The sequence below is a fragment of the Chenopodium album genome, chromosome 4, assembly GCF_948465745.1.
Source record: "Chenopodium album chromosome 4, dcCheAlbu1.1, whole genome shotgun sequence".
Taxonomy (NCBI): domain Eukaryota; kingdom Viridiplantae; phylum Streptophyta; class Magnoliopsida; order Caryophyllales; family Amaranthaceae; genus Chenopodium; species Chenopodium album.
Genome location: NC_137837.1, coordinates 5864639 through 5882206, shown reverse-complemented (window position 1 = coordinate 5882206; position 17568 = coordinate 5864639). Strand labels below are relative to the sequence as shown.

Sequence of the window (17568 nt, the reverse complement as noted above, 5' to 3'; positions counted from 1 at the left end):
TTGAGGTTTCGGGGCCCGGTGTCGAAAAGAAATGAGATTTTATTAGATGTATCTCGAGATCATATAATGACGTTTGAAACCATAATTGACCATTATATGTTTTCATCAATGTTCGTGGTAGGCTTGAGTTAATGAAATAAGTGCAAGTTGTATACCGGTAAATTGGTCGTTTAAATGCAAATTGGATAGTTCCACCCACCTAATTGGACTACTGGAAGGTATTAGGAACCATGGTGAACATTTCGGTGATTTTTATTTATGAGCAAAAAAAGTCAAAAAAATTCCAAAATTGAATGCTAATATCCACGCTTTTTGAGAAATTTTTGAGGTTTCGGGGCCCGATGTCGAAAAGTCTTGAAATTATATGGGATACATCTTGTGGTCATATAATGCCATTTGGAACCATATATGATCATTATATGTTATCATAAATGTTTGTGGTTTGCTTGAATTAATAACATTGGTGTAAGTTGTAAATTGGTAAATTGGCCGTTTAAAGACAAATTGGATGGTTCCACCCAACTAATTGGACTCCCAGAGGGTATTAGGGACCCTGGTAAAAATTTCGGCAATTTTTATTTTCGGGCAAAAAAAGTCAAAAAATTCCAAAATTGAAGGCTAATATCCACATTTTTTGAGAAATTTTGGAGGTTTCACGGCCAGGTATCAAAAAGTTTTGAAAATTAAGGGGATATATCTCGGGGTCATATAATGCCGTTTGGAACCATATATGATCATTATTTGTTTTTATAAATGTTCGTTGTAGGCTTGAGTTAATAAAATCGGTGCAAGTTGTAAACTGGTTCATTGATCGTTTAAAGGCAAATTGGATGGTTTCACCCACCCAATTGGACTCCCGGAGGGTATTAGGGACCATGGTAAACATTTCGGCAATTTTTATTTCCAATAGAAAAAATGTAAAAAAAAAAATTCTAAATTCGAAATCCACGCTTTTTGAGAAATTTTAGATGTTTCGAGGCCTGGTGTCGAAAAGATTTGAGATTTTACGGGATACATCTCGGGGTCATATAATTCCCTTTGGAACCATATATATATGATCATTATAAGTTGTCATAAATGTTCGTAGTAGGTTTAAGTTAATTAAATCGGTGAAAGTTGTAAACTGGTAAATTGGCCGTTTAAAGGCAAGTAGGATGGTTCCACCCACTCAATTGGTCTCCCAGTGAGTATTAAGGACCATTGTAAACATTTCGGCAATTTTTATTTTCGGGAGAAAAAAAAGTAAAAAGATACCAAAATTAAAGGCTAATATCCATGCTTTTTTGAGAAATTTTGAAGGATTTGGGGCTGGTGTCCAAATGAAATGAGATTTTATGGGATACATCTCGGGATCATATAATGCCGTTTGAAACCATAAATGATCATTTTATGTTGTCATAAATGTTCGTGGTAGGTTTGAGTTAATGAAATCGTTGCAAGTTGTAAACCGGTAAATTGGTTGTTTAAAGGTAAATTGGATGGTTCCACCCACCCAATTGTACTCCCGGAGGATATTAGGGACCATGGTAAACATTTCGGCAATTTTTCTTTTGGGGTAAAAAAAGTCAAAAAATTCCAAAATTGAAATCCACGCTTTTTGAGAAATTTAGGATGTTTCAAGGCCTGGTGTCGAAAAGTTTTGTGATTTAGGGGGATACATCTCGGGGTCATATAATATCGTTTGGATCCATATATGATCATTATATGTTGTCATAAAAGTTCGTAGTAGGTTTGAGTTAATTTAATAGTGCAAGTTGTAAACCGGTAAATTGGCCATTTAAAGGCAAATAGGATGGTTCCACCCGCCCAATTGGACTCTCGGAGGATATTAGGGACCATGGTAAATGATTCAGCAATTTTTATTTCCGGGCGAAGAAAAGTAAAAAAAATTCCAAAATTGAAGGCTAATATCCACTTTTTTTAAGAAATTTTGGTGGTTTCGGGGCCGGGTGTCGAAAAGCCTTAAGATTTTAGGGGATACATCTCGGGGTCATATAATGTCATTTGGAACCATATATGATCATTATATGTGTCGTAAATGTTCGTGGTAGGCTTGAGTTAATGAAATCGGCGCAGGTTATAAACCGGTAAATTGGTTGTTTAAAGGCAAATTGGATGGTTCCACCCACCCAATTGGACTCCCAGAATGTATTAGAGACCATGTTAAATATTTCAGCAATTTTTATTTCCGGGCGAAAAAAAGTAAAAAAATTCAAAAAATTGAAGGCTATATCCACGCTTTTTTAGAATTTTTGTAGTTATCGGGGCCCGGTGTCGAAAAGTCTTGTAATTCTAGCTAGGCAATACAACTAGGGGTCATATAATGTCGTTTGGAACCATATGTGATCACTATTTGTTGTCATAAATGTTTGTGGTAGGCTTGAATTTATGAAATCGATGTAAGTTATAAACCGGTTTATTGGTCTTTTAAAGGAAAATTAAATGATCCCACCCACCCAATTGGACTCCCGGAGGCTATTTGGGTCCATGGTAAACATTTCTGCAATTTTCATATCTGGGCGAAAAAATGTCAAAAAATTCCAAAATTGAAGACTAATATCCACGTTTTTTGAGAAGTTTCAAATGTTTCGAGGCCTGGTGTCGAAAAGCATTGAGATTTTAGGGGATACATCTTGGGGTCATATAATGCCGTTTGGATCCATATATGATCGTTATATGTTGTCATAAATGTTCGTGGTAAGCTTGAGTTAATGAAATCGGTGCAAGTTATAAACCATATATGATCCATATATCGTTATAAAAGAAGGAAATTAGGAGCTAAACTGAACTGAACTTATTAGAGCTGAACTGAACTGAACTGAGAATAATCGTATGAGAGGGCCTGTTCACAATTACTTAATTTCAGTTCAGCTTCAATCAGTTCAGTTCAGTTCAGCTCCTAATTCCTTTTCTCACAAAATATGCAGTTGAGCTCTAATCAGTTTAGTTCAGTTCAGCAAATGTGAACAGACCCTTAATCTCCTATTAATTTTCATCCATTGTTTCTCTTATTCATTACGGTGTAAGAAAATAAGCCCATAAAATAGTGCCTTTTTAAAGTGCTTTTACATACATTGTTTTATTTTTCGAGTTCCTGTTTCCCATAATTTGAAATTTCCCCTTTTCAAAGGAAGCTAAGACAAATTGAGTTGTTTAGGTGACGTGATTTGCTCATATAAGCCAACATTTTTACAATTTGGTGAAACAATAACTTTGAAATTGTACACACTGATTAGCTAACTATAATTCTATGAGCACATTTGACAATTCCGCAAACTATAGCTAGGGTTGGCGTATCAAACTCATTCAAAACACTTTAAATGACCCAAATAAAGATTAGCTAAAAATTATACATTGAAATATTGGGATGTCCTTTTAAAGTAATGAATCCATTCCTAATTGTATACATATTCAAATCTAACCAATACTACCCTTTTATAGTTTTATATAGCCTATTTGAACACCTAAAGTCACAAACAATAATGTATCGAAATTTTAATGTGATAATTAATACGCGTATAAAATAGAAATTGTCTAGCTAAGAAGAACATTTATTTATTTCTAAAACGAGCATCATGTTTTTAATATGCATGTACTCATGGTATTTATATTTCTCTCAACATCAATGTACTCATCTAAGATTAGGAGTGATTTCAACAAATAATATTAAAAAAATAAACTAATTTATATGTTTGGTTTAAAATCTAATTCCGTTTTTTAATTTTTGAAAAGAACCTCTACCGGTATTAACGGTTCTATGTATAAAATTTCTAACGGTTAATGCCAAATCATAAAGTATAAGGGGTTAGTGTACAGGAAAACCACTCAAGAGTCAAGATTTAGCTAAATTTTAAAGTATACCGTAAAATTAATATGCATCATTTTCTCATTATGTATTTGTTGAAGAGTCCGCAAACATCGCATTGCAATTAGAGGTGTCAATTCGGATAACCAGATGGAGTTTAGGTCGGGTCTATTTGGGTCGGGTCTGTTCGGGTCGGATATGTTCGGATCAAAATTATCCTTTTAACTCGGATCGGGTCAAATTCGGGTCATGGTCTATCGAGTCCGAGTCGGATACGGGTTGGGTCAACTTCAGATCGATTCACTTTCGGTTCGGATATATTTGGATCGGGTTTAAAACGGGTTTAGCCGGGTAACTTCGGGTCGGATGAATTTGGGTTGGGTTGATTTCGGTTCGGATGATTTCAGTTCGGTCAATTTCGGTTCAATTCCTTTTTGTGTTTGGATGGATTTTGGTCGAGTTGACCAAATTCATATCCAAATAAGGTTATTTTTAAACTAGAGAAATTGTTTAGTTTTTACCTTATTATTGGGTCAATATGATTATTAGTTACGAAGCACGAAGTTTTAGTTTTCTCATTTGATCAAGTTATGTGTAATTTTTATCTTTGAGGAAAATTGAGATTGAATAATTATCGATGACTTATCATACCTATATAAGTGAGAAGTGAGACCGAGCTAGTGATATATTGACGAATAATAGTTACATATGGTGATATGTACAAAAAAGTATGTCATTTTTTTTAGGTTATTACAAGTTTACAACTTTTCATCAATTGTACAATCATATGAGGCTATGAGTTCTGTACTATTAGTTTAGTTTATTACTGATTCAATTTTTTAAAGATATTTGTTAGAGTTGTTAGAATTACTTTATTACTAATTCAATTTGTATATTAAAAACTTGACATTATACATATTGATAGTTAATTGTTACTATGTAAATTCTTTTTATTTAATCATAAATTATTGCATATGTATGTAGTGAGTATATAACTGTGCGATGTATAACGCCTATAATTCTACAATAATGCACAATTGTACTCCGCACTTTTAACCGATAACTTCAGTTTTATCAATATAACATATTTCCAACAAGTTTAAAGTAATATTAATTAGTATATTACGAATCATATGAGTTATCAAACTAAACATTTAATGATCTATAATATACAATAATTAAGTCTATAAGGGTGTGTTCTATTCATCTTATTTTCACTAACCTGACTTATCTTAACTTACCTGAACTTATATGAACTTACTAGACCTTATTAAAACTTATTATTTTAGTCTTAATTTGTACTTGGGTAACCTTATTAGAATTTATTAAATATGAAGTGAACTTATCTGAACTTATCACACCTGAAATCGCAAGTGAAAATAAGGTGAACAGAATAGACCCTAAGTTATGACAATATATATACAAAATATGTAGTATATGAAATGAAACTTTATCACGAGTTCAGTTGGCACGAAAGTAAAGCACAAATATACAATCTATGTTGATAGTTTTCTCATTTAATATGTACATGAAGTAAACTTAAGACTCCGGATTATTTCTTTGTAGTAAAAAAGTTAACTTATTAATAATTAGTAAATATATAGTATAAGAACTTGAATAAAAAGTAAATAATTAATTATGATCGGGTTAAATTCGGATCGGGTAAAAATCAAATCGAGTTAAAATCGGATCGGGTTAATATCAGTTCGGGTCAAAACAGATCAGATTAGATCAGTTATTTTTCGGGTCAATTTCGGATCGGGTTGAGCTCGGGTCGGGTCAAATCGGTTCGATTTGAGTTCAGGTCGGGTCAAATCGGATTCGGGTTGAGTTCAGGTCAGATCAAATCGGTGCCGGGTTAAGTTCAGATCGGGTTAAGTTCGAATTCGGGTTGAGTTTAGTTCGGTTACAGATCGGGTTTGGGTCTTGAATTTCTCGGATCAAATCAGAAGTACAAAATGGAATCACTTGGCTGTTATCTAAAGTGTAACGAAGTACAAAAATAGAGTTACTCAAATTACATGATATGGATCAATATTATTTCCATAAAAAATAAGATACGGTTGAGATTTGTTGCTTGATGACTTTTTGAATGGAATTCAAAGAGGTGGGGATATCATGCAATGATAGATACCTTTCAAGTTTCAATACATTTCCTTAGTTAATTGTTCTAATCGAAACGTATTCCTTTTAGTAAAGTTGCAAATTAATTGCAAGTTTGCAACAATGGAGACGCCTGGATTAAAGAAACTGTACAACGGTAAATAAAATTTCCAACCCGGATAAATAAGAAGTGAGGACATTAGTTATGGACTACAAACAGAAATCATCTCTTAAAAACATCTGACTAATTCAAAACCTTTGCCTCATAAGCTGCATATATGCAATATTGGGCATCCGTATGAGAAAGCTCTTGCAAATTTAATGAAAAGATTTGCAGAGAGACTGATTCTGAAAACAGTTCCGCTACAAAAAATACAGTAGTTAAAAGAAGATGGGCTACCTATCCATGGCTAAGTTACACAAAAAAAAAAAAAAAAAAAAAAAAAAAAAAAAAAAAAAAACTCAAAACAAAAATAAATGAAAAACCAAAAGACATACAAAGAGGGATCAGTTTACACCCACTAGGTTCGAAGAACCTTCCACCGAGCATCATATGAAATATTATCACTCTGGTTAGAAAGTCCATACTCAGGTGACATGATCCCAGGGGCAAAAGTGATATTAAAGTAGCGCTTCATCCTAAAATTATCACTCTGGAATCATTTGTTCATTGTCTGCATCATCAGCCTGCTCAACAGTTGGTTTAGACGGAGCTTGTGCTCCAGGAGCCTGCTGCTTCTTGATGCCACTAACAATATCATCTATCCTTAGAAGCATGCAGGCTGCTTCTATGGCGGTCTTGAAAGTCTGAGCCTTTACTGAGTATGAATCCCATATCTGACAAAATAAATACATTTGAAATAGCATGAATAAACTACTGTAAAAAAATTTCCTATTCAGCCGTAAGTTGAATAATGTCTGGTTCTAAAGCAAGCTTCTGACTAGGTGAAAAAAAAAAGACCAAGATATTCAGTTCTAATTTATTTTTTTTATTTTTTTTTTTTTACAGAAATAATAACTAAACCCAACTTCAGAGTTGACAATCATATTTTCCCGTGGCTTCAAAAAATAAAAAAAAAAATAAAAAACACATTTTCCTGCAACTGATAAATGGTAAAAAGAACCATTGACATGATTTTTAATATAAAATCAATGGCACAACAACAATTAACACAATCAATACCACAACAAAATAGCTCAATCATAAAATAAATAACAAGATAGTAAACACAGATAATAAAATACACAAAATGTTACACCACAACGTACACAAACATACCTTCTTTTCTTTCATATCTGCAATTTCGCCAGTGTTTCCATCTATGCCAATCCAAGCATTTTCACCATTTGCATGCTGCCCAATTAAAGATCAAATCAATCAACATTCACTAATATCTCTTATAATCCAGACAAATTTTTAAAAATTATTGAATCCTGACCTTTCCGCGCAAAGCAGTCATAGTCCTTATAACATTTACACCACAATTCTGGGCCAGTGTTCGGGGTATAGCCTCAAAGGCTAAAGCAGCTGCTTCATATGGCCACTGTTGCAATAAAAAAGAGAAAGAAAGATTACAACTATAGCAAAACTATGCCACCAGGTTAATGTCATAAATTTCTTTAACACATAGTAAGGAGGCTGTAGAATACAATTTTAGACTTTTATGTTTATTGTTCAAGTAAAAGAGGGAGGAGTAGAGTCGGGAAGAGAGGGTCACCTTTTCTATGCCTTCGATGGATGCACTCTTTTGCTTCAGGGCTGCTGATACAGTCAACTCTGTACCACCACCTCCAGGAACAAGTTTTGGGTTTTTTATGATATTTCTTGCCACACACATTGCATCCTGTAACAAGGGAATGTTTCAGTTATTATTATACCTTAATTAATGCAAACTTAAGCCTTTAAAAGAATAGTCTATTGCGTTACCTGGAGATTTCTTTCCACTTCGTTTAGCAGATCTTTGCTAGCACCTCTCAATAGCACAGTACAAGCTTTTGGATCTTTGCAGTCGACAATAAATGTAAAGAACTCATCACCAATTTTCTTGACCTCAAAAAGCCCAGCACCAGTACCTACATCCAACTCCTGCAATTCATCTGGCCTGTTAACAATGACAGCCCCACATGCCTTAGCAATTCTATTATTATCCGTCTTTCTCACTCTCCTAATTGCGGTAACACCAGCCTTGCTTAAGTAATGGCATGCCAAGTCACTTAGCCCTTTTTCAGTGATCACTACATCTGGTTTATGCAATAGTATCTGTCCACACAAATTCTGAATGTACTCTTCTTCCATTTTTAGCAAGACTTCCCAGTCTTCATCTTTCATTATCTCGGCATTTGTTTGATTTTCACCTTTCTTGTATTCAAGAGGACTATCAAGAAGAATGACACGTGGGTTGAGGATCTTCCGCCTCATTTTTCCAGGAGCAACCACATCCTTATTGAACATCACCCCTTTAAGCACCTGGGAATCTTCCAATTGACCTCCAGGCACTTTCTCAACTTTAATATACTTCTTAATGTCCACCTCTCGCAGACCTTGGCCAAGGTCCACACCAACTATTGTTGTGGCCTCAATTGCTAAATCCTACAACACATGTAAGGAACAGTTAAAATTATTAAAAGCCTAAAGTATCAAGAGGTTTGTCCTTATTCCTTCAAGGATAGAAACAAAAACATATGTAAAATTAAATAATGACAAGATCACGCCAAGCCATAACATCAATAAAGAAAAAACTTGTTATGATTGTGTAAGTTAAAGGGTGATTGGATGAGATCTCTATGAGAGTATGAATTCCTATGGATATGGTAGATCCAAACTTATCAAAAAAAAAAAAAGTGAAATTTCTTTAAATAAAAAATCCAGACAAAATAAACAAATTTTACTTTTATACTTGCAAAATTGTTTACCACCAGCTAATAATAGTTGTATAGTGTTAACTTCTTCACCGGTTCAACCAATCTCCAAAGTCCAAACATTCTTATAAATTACTACAAACTACTCTCTACGTTCCACAAATATTGCAACATTTGAACTTTTATTTACACTATTAACACTCCAAAATTTAGTTAGAATCCCTCCTATAATACCGATTTTTGCCAACTTTATGAACAATATTTTAAAAAGAAAATAATAAGATAAAAATAAAAGTTCATAGCCATGCTACATGATCTACATCTCCAATTTATAAAGTTATTGTTCTTCCAAAAAAAATAAAAAAAAATAAATAAATAAATTATAAGGTTATTGTTGCAAAAACTAGGTAAAGGCCCTGTTGGGTGACTAGCTAGCTGGTTTGACTATCTGGTTTAGTAATAATTAGATGATTGTGTAAAAGTGTTTAGTAAATAGCTATTAATTGTTAGCTGTTTTAGCGAATTTAATAGATAAAAAGCTAATTGTTCAATAAGATAATTTTAAAAAGCTCTTACAATGAGCTTTTTCTAAAAGAGCATTTTGAGCCCAAAAAGCTCTTTTGATAAGCTATTTACCAAACACCCAAATCAGCTTTTCTAATTGGTCAATCATCTAATTGGACAAAATAAGCTAAAACCTCTTTAAAAAGCTCTTAAACAAACAAGGCCAAATTCTCTAATTAAGCCAAAAGTTTATGAACCCTTGGGCTTCTAATACTAAAGATAAAGATTCAAGACCCTAGCTGGAATACTTACGAAAAGCAAGAAAGTATGTTTATGGGAAGTATCTATTATTTTAAACAATTAAGTCCTAAAATATGACCAACTATAGGGAATAAGAGATAGAAAGAAGACAAAGTCTTAGATTACTCGGACGAAGAGGAGACAATTACCAGACAAAGTCTTGGATTACTAGAAAGAAGAGGAAACAATTTCCAGACGAAGGCTCAGATTGCTAAGAAGAAGAGGAGACAACTTTCAGATAGCAAGGTAAAAGGGGGAAGCTTTGAGAGAGTAGCTTATACTTCCTCTTTGTTTGCAAATAGGTTAGATCATACAAATTTAAGTTTAGTCCTTAACTTACATAAGTTACATTTCAGTAGGGGTTCTCACAGAGTAAGCCAGCATATCTGAAATCAAATGTCCAGTAAGAGTGGAGATCAAGGAGATATAATGTGTGTCAACCCTCTCATCTAAGCACCCCAATTGTCATTAAAAGTAGCCAGGTACTATCATTAAATAGGAAGTATAAAATACTCCGGGTCCTCAACCATCCCATAATTAGAAAAAACTAATGCAACTGGATAAACAGCTTCTCTGCATACACACAAACTTTCCTAAATAAGGATTGTCCTCGCACCATCCCAAAACAAAGGATATCATCCAATGTTGGAGGCTAACTCCTCCAAGACAAACAGGTATACAATGAAATTACTAGAAAATACAGTGTACTAATATTCAATTCAAGGATGACAAAAGGAAGATATCTTACAGTAACAAAGAAAAACAGAACGAATACATAAATCAGATAATGAGCACAATTGCCAATAACAGCTATAAAAGCTACAAACACCCCCCCCCCTCTCTCTCCTTAAAAAAGGCATAATTGACCATCTATCAGTGTATCTCACGGCAGACTATTAGCACTCAGAGACAATATAATACTACCTCTGATCCCAAAAATTCTTCATGGTTATTATGTGCACACAAATAAATGTGATCGGTGAGAGAGTGCTGATGTGGTTAGTGAGAGTTAGAAAATGGTGTATAAAGTAGTAGAGAGAACATTAAATGGTGGGTGACAGCAAGAAAATGTTAGAAAAAGTATAAAAGAATCAGTGGAAAGATGTTTTCCAAAATTGGAATAAAGTAAAGTGTAAGCAACTTTTAGGAACTGCTAAACCGGAAGCAAATAAACTTTCAGGAATGAAGGTAGTATGATTGAAATGCAAAATTGGCCCCATTAAAACCTCTACACACAAGTACAAGAAGCTAGGTGTCTCATGTCCATGCACAGGCACAGGCACAGGCACAGGCACAGGCACAGGCACAGGCCCCCTAATGATAGTTGAGACATGAGTTACAAGGAAAGTTGTAATGTCGTGTGCAACAGCTAAGACAACCAGCTGTTTTTGCCTCAATCCAGGAAACAAAAGAAACGAACATTATAAAGAGAACAAAGGTATAAAACAAAAGGAAGATAACTCACCGCAATCAGATCACCAAACTGACTGGTGAACTTTGTGCCAATACAGCTTTTGACCAATCCCAACATAGTAGCACCTGCATCAATCCAAGCTTTTAGATAGCATAAAAGCACCATAACCAATTGAAAAGGTAAAAGAACATATAGATGATATGTAAAATGAGACAAAATCACGAGTTACAGGAACATACGATCCTTCACATCAATGGTCATTGCGACCTTGTCAATAACTGCAATTGCATCTTCCAGAGCTTTGGTGTAGGCTAAGAAACATCAAATTCAGAGTTAATTTTAATGCTCCACAACATAATCGTGCATCAGAAAATGCATATATGAGAGTACCAGCAAATTAATACCTCGGCAAATAACAGTAGGATGAAAATTCTTATCAATAAAATCTTCAGCTACATGAAGCATCTCTCCAGCTGTAACACAAATTTCAACCAAGAATTGAATTTTCAATGATTATAGGGAATGCATGGAATACCAGGGGAGGGGGCGGAGGCAAAAGTACATCCAAATTGTTTCCAAATCATCAAAAAAACATGGATCAATTCGAGCGAATCAGGTAGAGACAATTCAAAGTTTATAGGGAAGCACAGGGTAGTATGCAAGCTCAGATCTTTCAAGCTTCTACTTGCTATATAACAAGTACAATTAAAGTAATAATAAATATTCTTCAATCGCTGCTTATAATTCTTGGACCCACAAGCAGAAAATAAGAACCACTGCTTTCATTGGTTTGCCTATAGTACCCCAAACCCAAATTCAGCGATGAAGTGAGGAGTAATCTTTACTTACCAAGAACAATAACAGAAGTTGTTCCGTCTCCTACCTCTTCATCTTGCGTTCGGCTAAGTTCAATCATTGACTATTATTACAATGGAAAACACATATTAGTGGAGAGGAACTAATAAAGCGTCCTGAGAAAATTCATAAATTTCACAAGATGCCAGATTTTAGAATAAACCAAACTGACAAAGGAAACAAATGGTGGACTAAGGATATTCATCATATGGCTATCCCTAGACTCAACCAGCACACAATGAGAATCATGTGTGTCCTTTGGAATGTACGTAACAGTTTCTACTTTTATTTAATGGGGTGAAGAGATGAAAGACAGAGCACATGCCTTGGCAGCTGGGTGAGCAAGATCTAATTCACGTAAAATAGCATTCCCATCGTTTGTCACGACTATGCCTGCAATCACCAACATAGCATGAAGAGCAAATTAAATGCAAAGGCCAAAATGAGTCAATCAACTACACAGGTCATCGCCATCTGCACTTTGCAGAAGGAAAAAAAAAAAGGTGTTACCGACTCATGCAAGGACCTATAAACTACTATCTTTGGTCTGAAACCCTTTACCACCAACATGAAGGTGCAACAACAAAAGCATACCAAACAAATGATTCAACTTCTTTCCAACCTTTCTTCCAACATAATATAGGACAGATGACCTAATTGCTGATCTCTCTATAAAGATACAAGAAATGAATATGACCTAATTATATGAAGAATGCAGAGCCTTACACCAAGCAATACTCACCCTTCCCTTAATTCCCTCCTCCCCAAGAATAAAAAAAATATGTTTCTTTTGGTTAATGAATAAAAGATGTTTACTGAAACAAATTCTTAATATTTGAAGTAAATAACATTTCACAACCTTCAATCCCTGTCAAAATTATGCTTTCATCTTAAAGATACAAAGCTGGCAATGGTAATATACAGAAACAACATTTTGAAACAAATAACTATGACGGCAATCTAAATGATAAAAAAAAACATCAACTTTTCTACCCATACTAAAGCAGAAAAGATATATCACCTCCAGCAGCATCAAGGAGCATTTTTAACATTGAACGTGGACCCAATGTCGTTCGAATCACTTCAGCAACAGCCTGTCACAATAAACATATCACATGTTTTGAAAAGTCAGGAAACATACTTTTACAGTCAGAACATCAGATAATAATGACTGAAACCCTTCAAACAAAACCATCAAGAACCTTAAGAAGCAAAAAAGTGATCCTATGGAAACTTGATAGCACAAAGTTTGAACATTCGAAAGAAATTATTTTATACCTGACACAAGACTAAGAGGAGCTACACTATTGATTACTACAGAGATTACCCAAATTGGCCACATATATCACATAGGGTTTCTTATTATGAGTTCAAAGCTCGCATAAATTAACAGGGCATTTGGCATGTATTTCACTTTGACACACATAATCATAGGATTAATGAAGTGTGATAAAAATTCAAACAACTGAGGATATTTAAAAAGCTAGGGACAAGTACTAACATAGCAAGACAAAACGGAAATCCTTGTGGTGAAGGATCAAGGAAACAAAGCAATAACCATAAAAAAGAATCTGATTGTTACCTTTGCTGCTCGAATATTAGCATGATGGACCTTGGTACCACTTTCACGTTTTGTGGAATCCTCTGCAATTTAAGGGCAAATGAAAATAAATCAACAGAAGGAAAATAAAGAAGACTAAAACATAACGCTCAAACCTAACAATCAAGTCTCTTTATCCAATGTTCTTTAATATATCTATTGGGTAGTGGTTTTAGGTATTATCTGACTTGTTTATCTTCCTTTTTCAGAGTGATATGACCTGTTTTACTAATTACTACAGCTTTAGCTCTAGCATCGTCAAGACTAACAACACCATCCCTAGTAGCTAATATAGCAAGCAAACGTCTAAATGCACAGGCTTGAGTACTTCCATGCAATATTATCAGTCCAAAACAATCTTATCAACTACATTTAACCTTGGAAGAGCAATTATCAATGAAATCAAAAGCAATTTCAATACACACCATATTATGACAGTAGAATAGAGAAATCCATTGCCAAATTCAATTCCCAACAAAACCCGCATAACAAAAACCAAAATCCAAATTCACATTGCACCGTAAATTATAAACCACATACAAGATCTCGAAACAAATTTTAAAACTAAAAAATACCAAAACCTCCCATCTTTCATCAACTAACTCAAGCAAAATCACACCAATTAAACTCTTATAATCAATTATGAATTAATAAGTAGCATAGCCTTATTGTAAAAGTATATAAACCGCCTCCCTTCCCACGAACCATGAAATCAACCAAAATAAACTACTATACTACAAAATAACAACATTCACAGTAACAATCATATTCAATCCATTGAATGATTAAACAAACGAGATCAGATCTTGTAACAATCCAACAAAACCGCTTCTTTTACAAAATTACAAAAACCCTAAACAAAACCCTAATTCAAAACAAACTCAAATCTCACATTTTCAGCAACATTCACTGCAACAACGAACTAATTTAAACATAAAAAAAATCACAAAAACTAATAAAAATCTGGTCATGAAATTAGGTTTAACGGACATTGTAAAGTGAAAAACGAAGAAATCAATCGGAAGAGAGAGAAAGAGAATGCTTACTGAGAACGACAACTGGTGCGTGCATGATTTCTGATTAGAGAGAGAAAGCTTCAGAAATTTGGGAGGAGAAACAGAGGATTTGGTTTAAAGAGAGAGTGTGAAGAGTGTTGAGTTGTGTTCTTCAATGTTGTGTTGCCCTCCCTCTCTCTATATGAATTATGAAATGGAAAACCCTCGAAGTTTTTCGTTTAAACTTTTTACGAGTCTTTAGGTCATGTTGGATCTCCCATCACGGTCTTTAGCCACTTCATTCATTTAGGGTAAAATCGTAAATGTCTTTTGAATATCGCAACGTGTTCTTTGAATCTAAGAAAAATAGGGCAAAATCATAAATGTCTTTTGAATATCGCTACGTGTCCTTTGAATCTTAGAACTTTACCTTATAAAAGAAAAATAGGTTCAAACAAGATGAATCTAATAAGGGAATAAAAATAGGGAACTATCTTAGTCCATGCCTGATTTATACTATGAAATACGCATAGACCATAATGCAGCAATTGTTATTGTAAAACATTCTCATTTTGAATAAGTTAAAATGAAATAGTGAAATGGCAATGTTTGATACAGCCTTGATGCAGTTGTCCTTTAAACCTTGAGCACACTTCAAATAGACTGCCCGAGCTATGTAATGACAATCAACCTCACGTCCCTCTTTCCCATAGGTTACTTATACAATGTTGATGCTGTTAGTTCACCTCATAAAAACTGGATTATGTTTGTATTGGCAGCAGGTTCTTTTGTTTGTGTTTGCTGCTAATGTCTGATAGCTTTTGGTGTGCTTCTTGATCTTTCATTTCGGGTTCCTGACGACATAATTTTTATATTTTGCTGTTTTTTTAACACGGTTGTATGTTTTGGCTTGTAGCGCATTTCGATGCCCAAACATTTATGGGCGTGTGCAGCAGGGTGAGTTATACTCTTGTATGTTACCTAGTTGTTTGAAGATATGCATGTTATGTTAAAGCTTGCTTATTGCTGTGTGTGATTTTTTAATTTGCAGTTCTTCTTCTCCGGCTCCAGTTGCTCCGGTCATCTCGTCTGCTGTGTGAGTGTCTGTGTACCCTCTTGTTTTTTCTATTCCAGCTTCGAAGGCATTTTTATCATTGACTTGCATCATGTGAAATTCTGGTAAGTACTGAACTAGGGTTGGATTGGTGGAATTTTGTTATTGTGCAGGCCAAAACCGCCAAAATTAAATGCTAGGAAGGCTGATTTGAATTTCGTTGCAAGAACTAGTCTTTCTATGTGCAAGGACCCAAGACTTGGCATTAAAGTATAAAATCGGAAGAAGAATTTGAATGGGAGGCTTGTGAATACGGAATCCATTGTCAAGTAAAGAGATTGTTTGTTTTAGGTGAATATGCTGGTTTTTGGTTATGATCTTGCTTATAGGACAGCCGAGTTACGTGGATTGGGTTGGCAACTCTGTATGTGGATGCTGAGCTTTTTGTAAATGAATGTTGTATAGACTTGGTTTTTTGCTTGGCCTAAGTCATTTTGGGTACTGATTACTGAAGACGATTAAGTTTGCGCTCTTACTATTTTCTCTATTTGGGAAGCTTATCTTGGTCACTCACTCTAGGACTGGTAATTTTGGAGAATCACTGATGTATATTTACAACTTGTATGCTGTCAAAAATGAAAAATCTACTTCGTGCTCCTGTTGATTTACTTGTACATTTTATATACTTCATTCATGACATAATAATATTGTACTACATATATGCTTTTACAACACCTTCTTTTTAATGACCAGCCACCCTTGAATAATTTGTCCAAAAAAAAAAAAAAAAATATTTGAAACAGAATCACATTAGCTTTATACCTTTTTTTTTGCGAATACCAGGGGCAAGCCCCAAAAGACAAGAACAAAACAAACAAAGAAAAGCAAAAAGAAAGACAAAAGCAGGAAACCAACAAACTACCAACTACTAGACCTTAACACCATTCATCTAACACACGCCTAAGGTTCTCCAATAAAATGGCATGAAGATCATTTGGGATCGCCACGAACATCACCAACTTTTGACTAGGCGTCACCCCAAAATTAGCCAACTAATCGGCAACTTGGTTGACCTCTCTGAAGCTATGTCCAATCGTAATCTCCCAATCACGTCGAGTAATCAAGAGTTTACATTTGCGAATCAAGTGAATAAAAGGAGAGGTGGTTGGGATTAGATCACCAGCATCCAGAGAATGACTTCCGAATCAGTAGTAAGCTGCACTTTATGGTGCCCTCCATTATTCCACTTTATGGCAAGGCCACGAAGAACAGCAAGAATCTCGGCTTTGGTGCAAGAACATACATCACAATTCATAGCAAACACTTCATATAGCTCACCCAGATGGCCACGAATCAAAACCACCTCCACCAGCTAGCCCCGGGTTGCCTTTCGACACACCATCCGGGTTGAGACGAACCCAACCTTCCTTAGGGAGCTCACATCTAATTAGAGCTTCAGTCCTCTTTCTCTTTGCTAGAAGAGTTCCCATAATTTTGTTTTCATAAGCTCAACGAATGTCCCCAACTCGAGCCATTATGTAGCTCAGTTGGTCCATGGGAATATCAACCTCTCTTCGAAAGCTACGCTCATTTCTACACCGCCAAAGCCACCAACATGTAATTGCAAAAATACAAGGCCAATCATCACAGTCTACCCTGATCCTGCCCTTCAGATTTAACATAACCCAATATTGCATACTTGATGTAAGCCATTTATCATACCTTTTAAGTACTCCTTTTTTTTTTTTTTTTTTTTTTTTATTTTTTATATATATATTTTTATGAAAATTCAAATTCGCACAAAAACTCTCTAGACCTAAGCTCATTCCCTACTAAATTACATTGTTGAAGGGTATAATTCAAAAATTAATGATAATTTGTTACCATGTACTTTGGGTGGATCGAAGAAGAGCATGTTTCTCATACTATTTTCACATGCATATAATATTCAAGCAAAAGTTGATTAGGAGTTTGACAATCAATAACTCACCTTTTAGACTATAAAAAGGACTTTGACATAAAAATGCCGGATGGATGTCCCTTGAGACCCACTCCAAACTCACCCCTCATACTCACGAT

At 34.8% G+C, this 17568-nt stretch overlaps 1 protein-coding gene across 1 annotated transcript; it reads right to left on the bottom strand.

Moving 5' to 3' along the window:
- Nucleotides 1-6153: 6153 nt before the first annotated feature.
- On the bottom strand, nucleotides 6154-14671 carry LOC145628717 (T-complex protein 1 subunit gamma-like). The gene is made up of 13 exons (XM_081681095.1): nucleotides 14487-14671; nucleotides 13423-13484; nucleotides 12862-12934; nucleotides 12166-12233; nucleotides 11835-11904; nucleotides 11390-11458; nucleotides 11225-11296; nucleotides 11037-11110; nucleotides 7836-8498; nucleotides 7627-7752; nucleotides 7348-7452; nucleotides 7188-7262; nucleotides 6154-6745 (listed from the first exon to the last, which is right to left on the bottom strand). Exons 1-13 carry the CDS (start codon nucleotides 14509-14511, stop codon nucleotides 6557-6559), a joined length of 1671 nt encoding a protein of 556 aa, XP_081537221.1. The 5' UTR covers nucleotides 14512-14671; the 3' UTR covers nucleotides 6154-6556.
- Between the last annotated feature and the right edge of the window lie 2897 nt (nucleotides 14672-17568).

Bases quoted from the DNA above. Each gene is read 5' to 3' on its own strand.
- LOC145628717 (XM_081681095.1), bottom strand. From the start codon at position 14,511: ATGCACGCACCAGTTGTCGTTCTCA. The intron at 12,234-12,861 runs GTGATATATCTT...TGGTGATTGCAG, and splicing joins GCTCCTTGATGCTGCTGGAG to GCATAGTCGTGACAAACGAT. The intron at 6,746-7,187 runs GTATGTTTGTGT...TTATTTTGTCAG, and splicing joins CAGATATGAAAGAAAAGAAG to ATATGGGATTCATACTCAGT.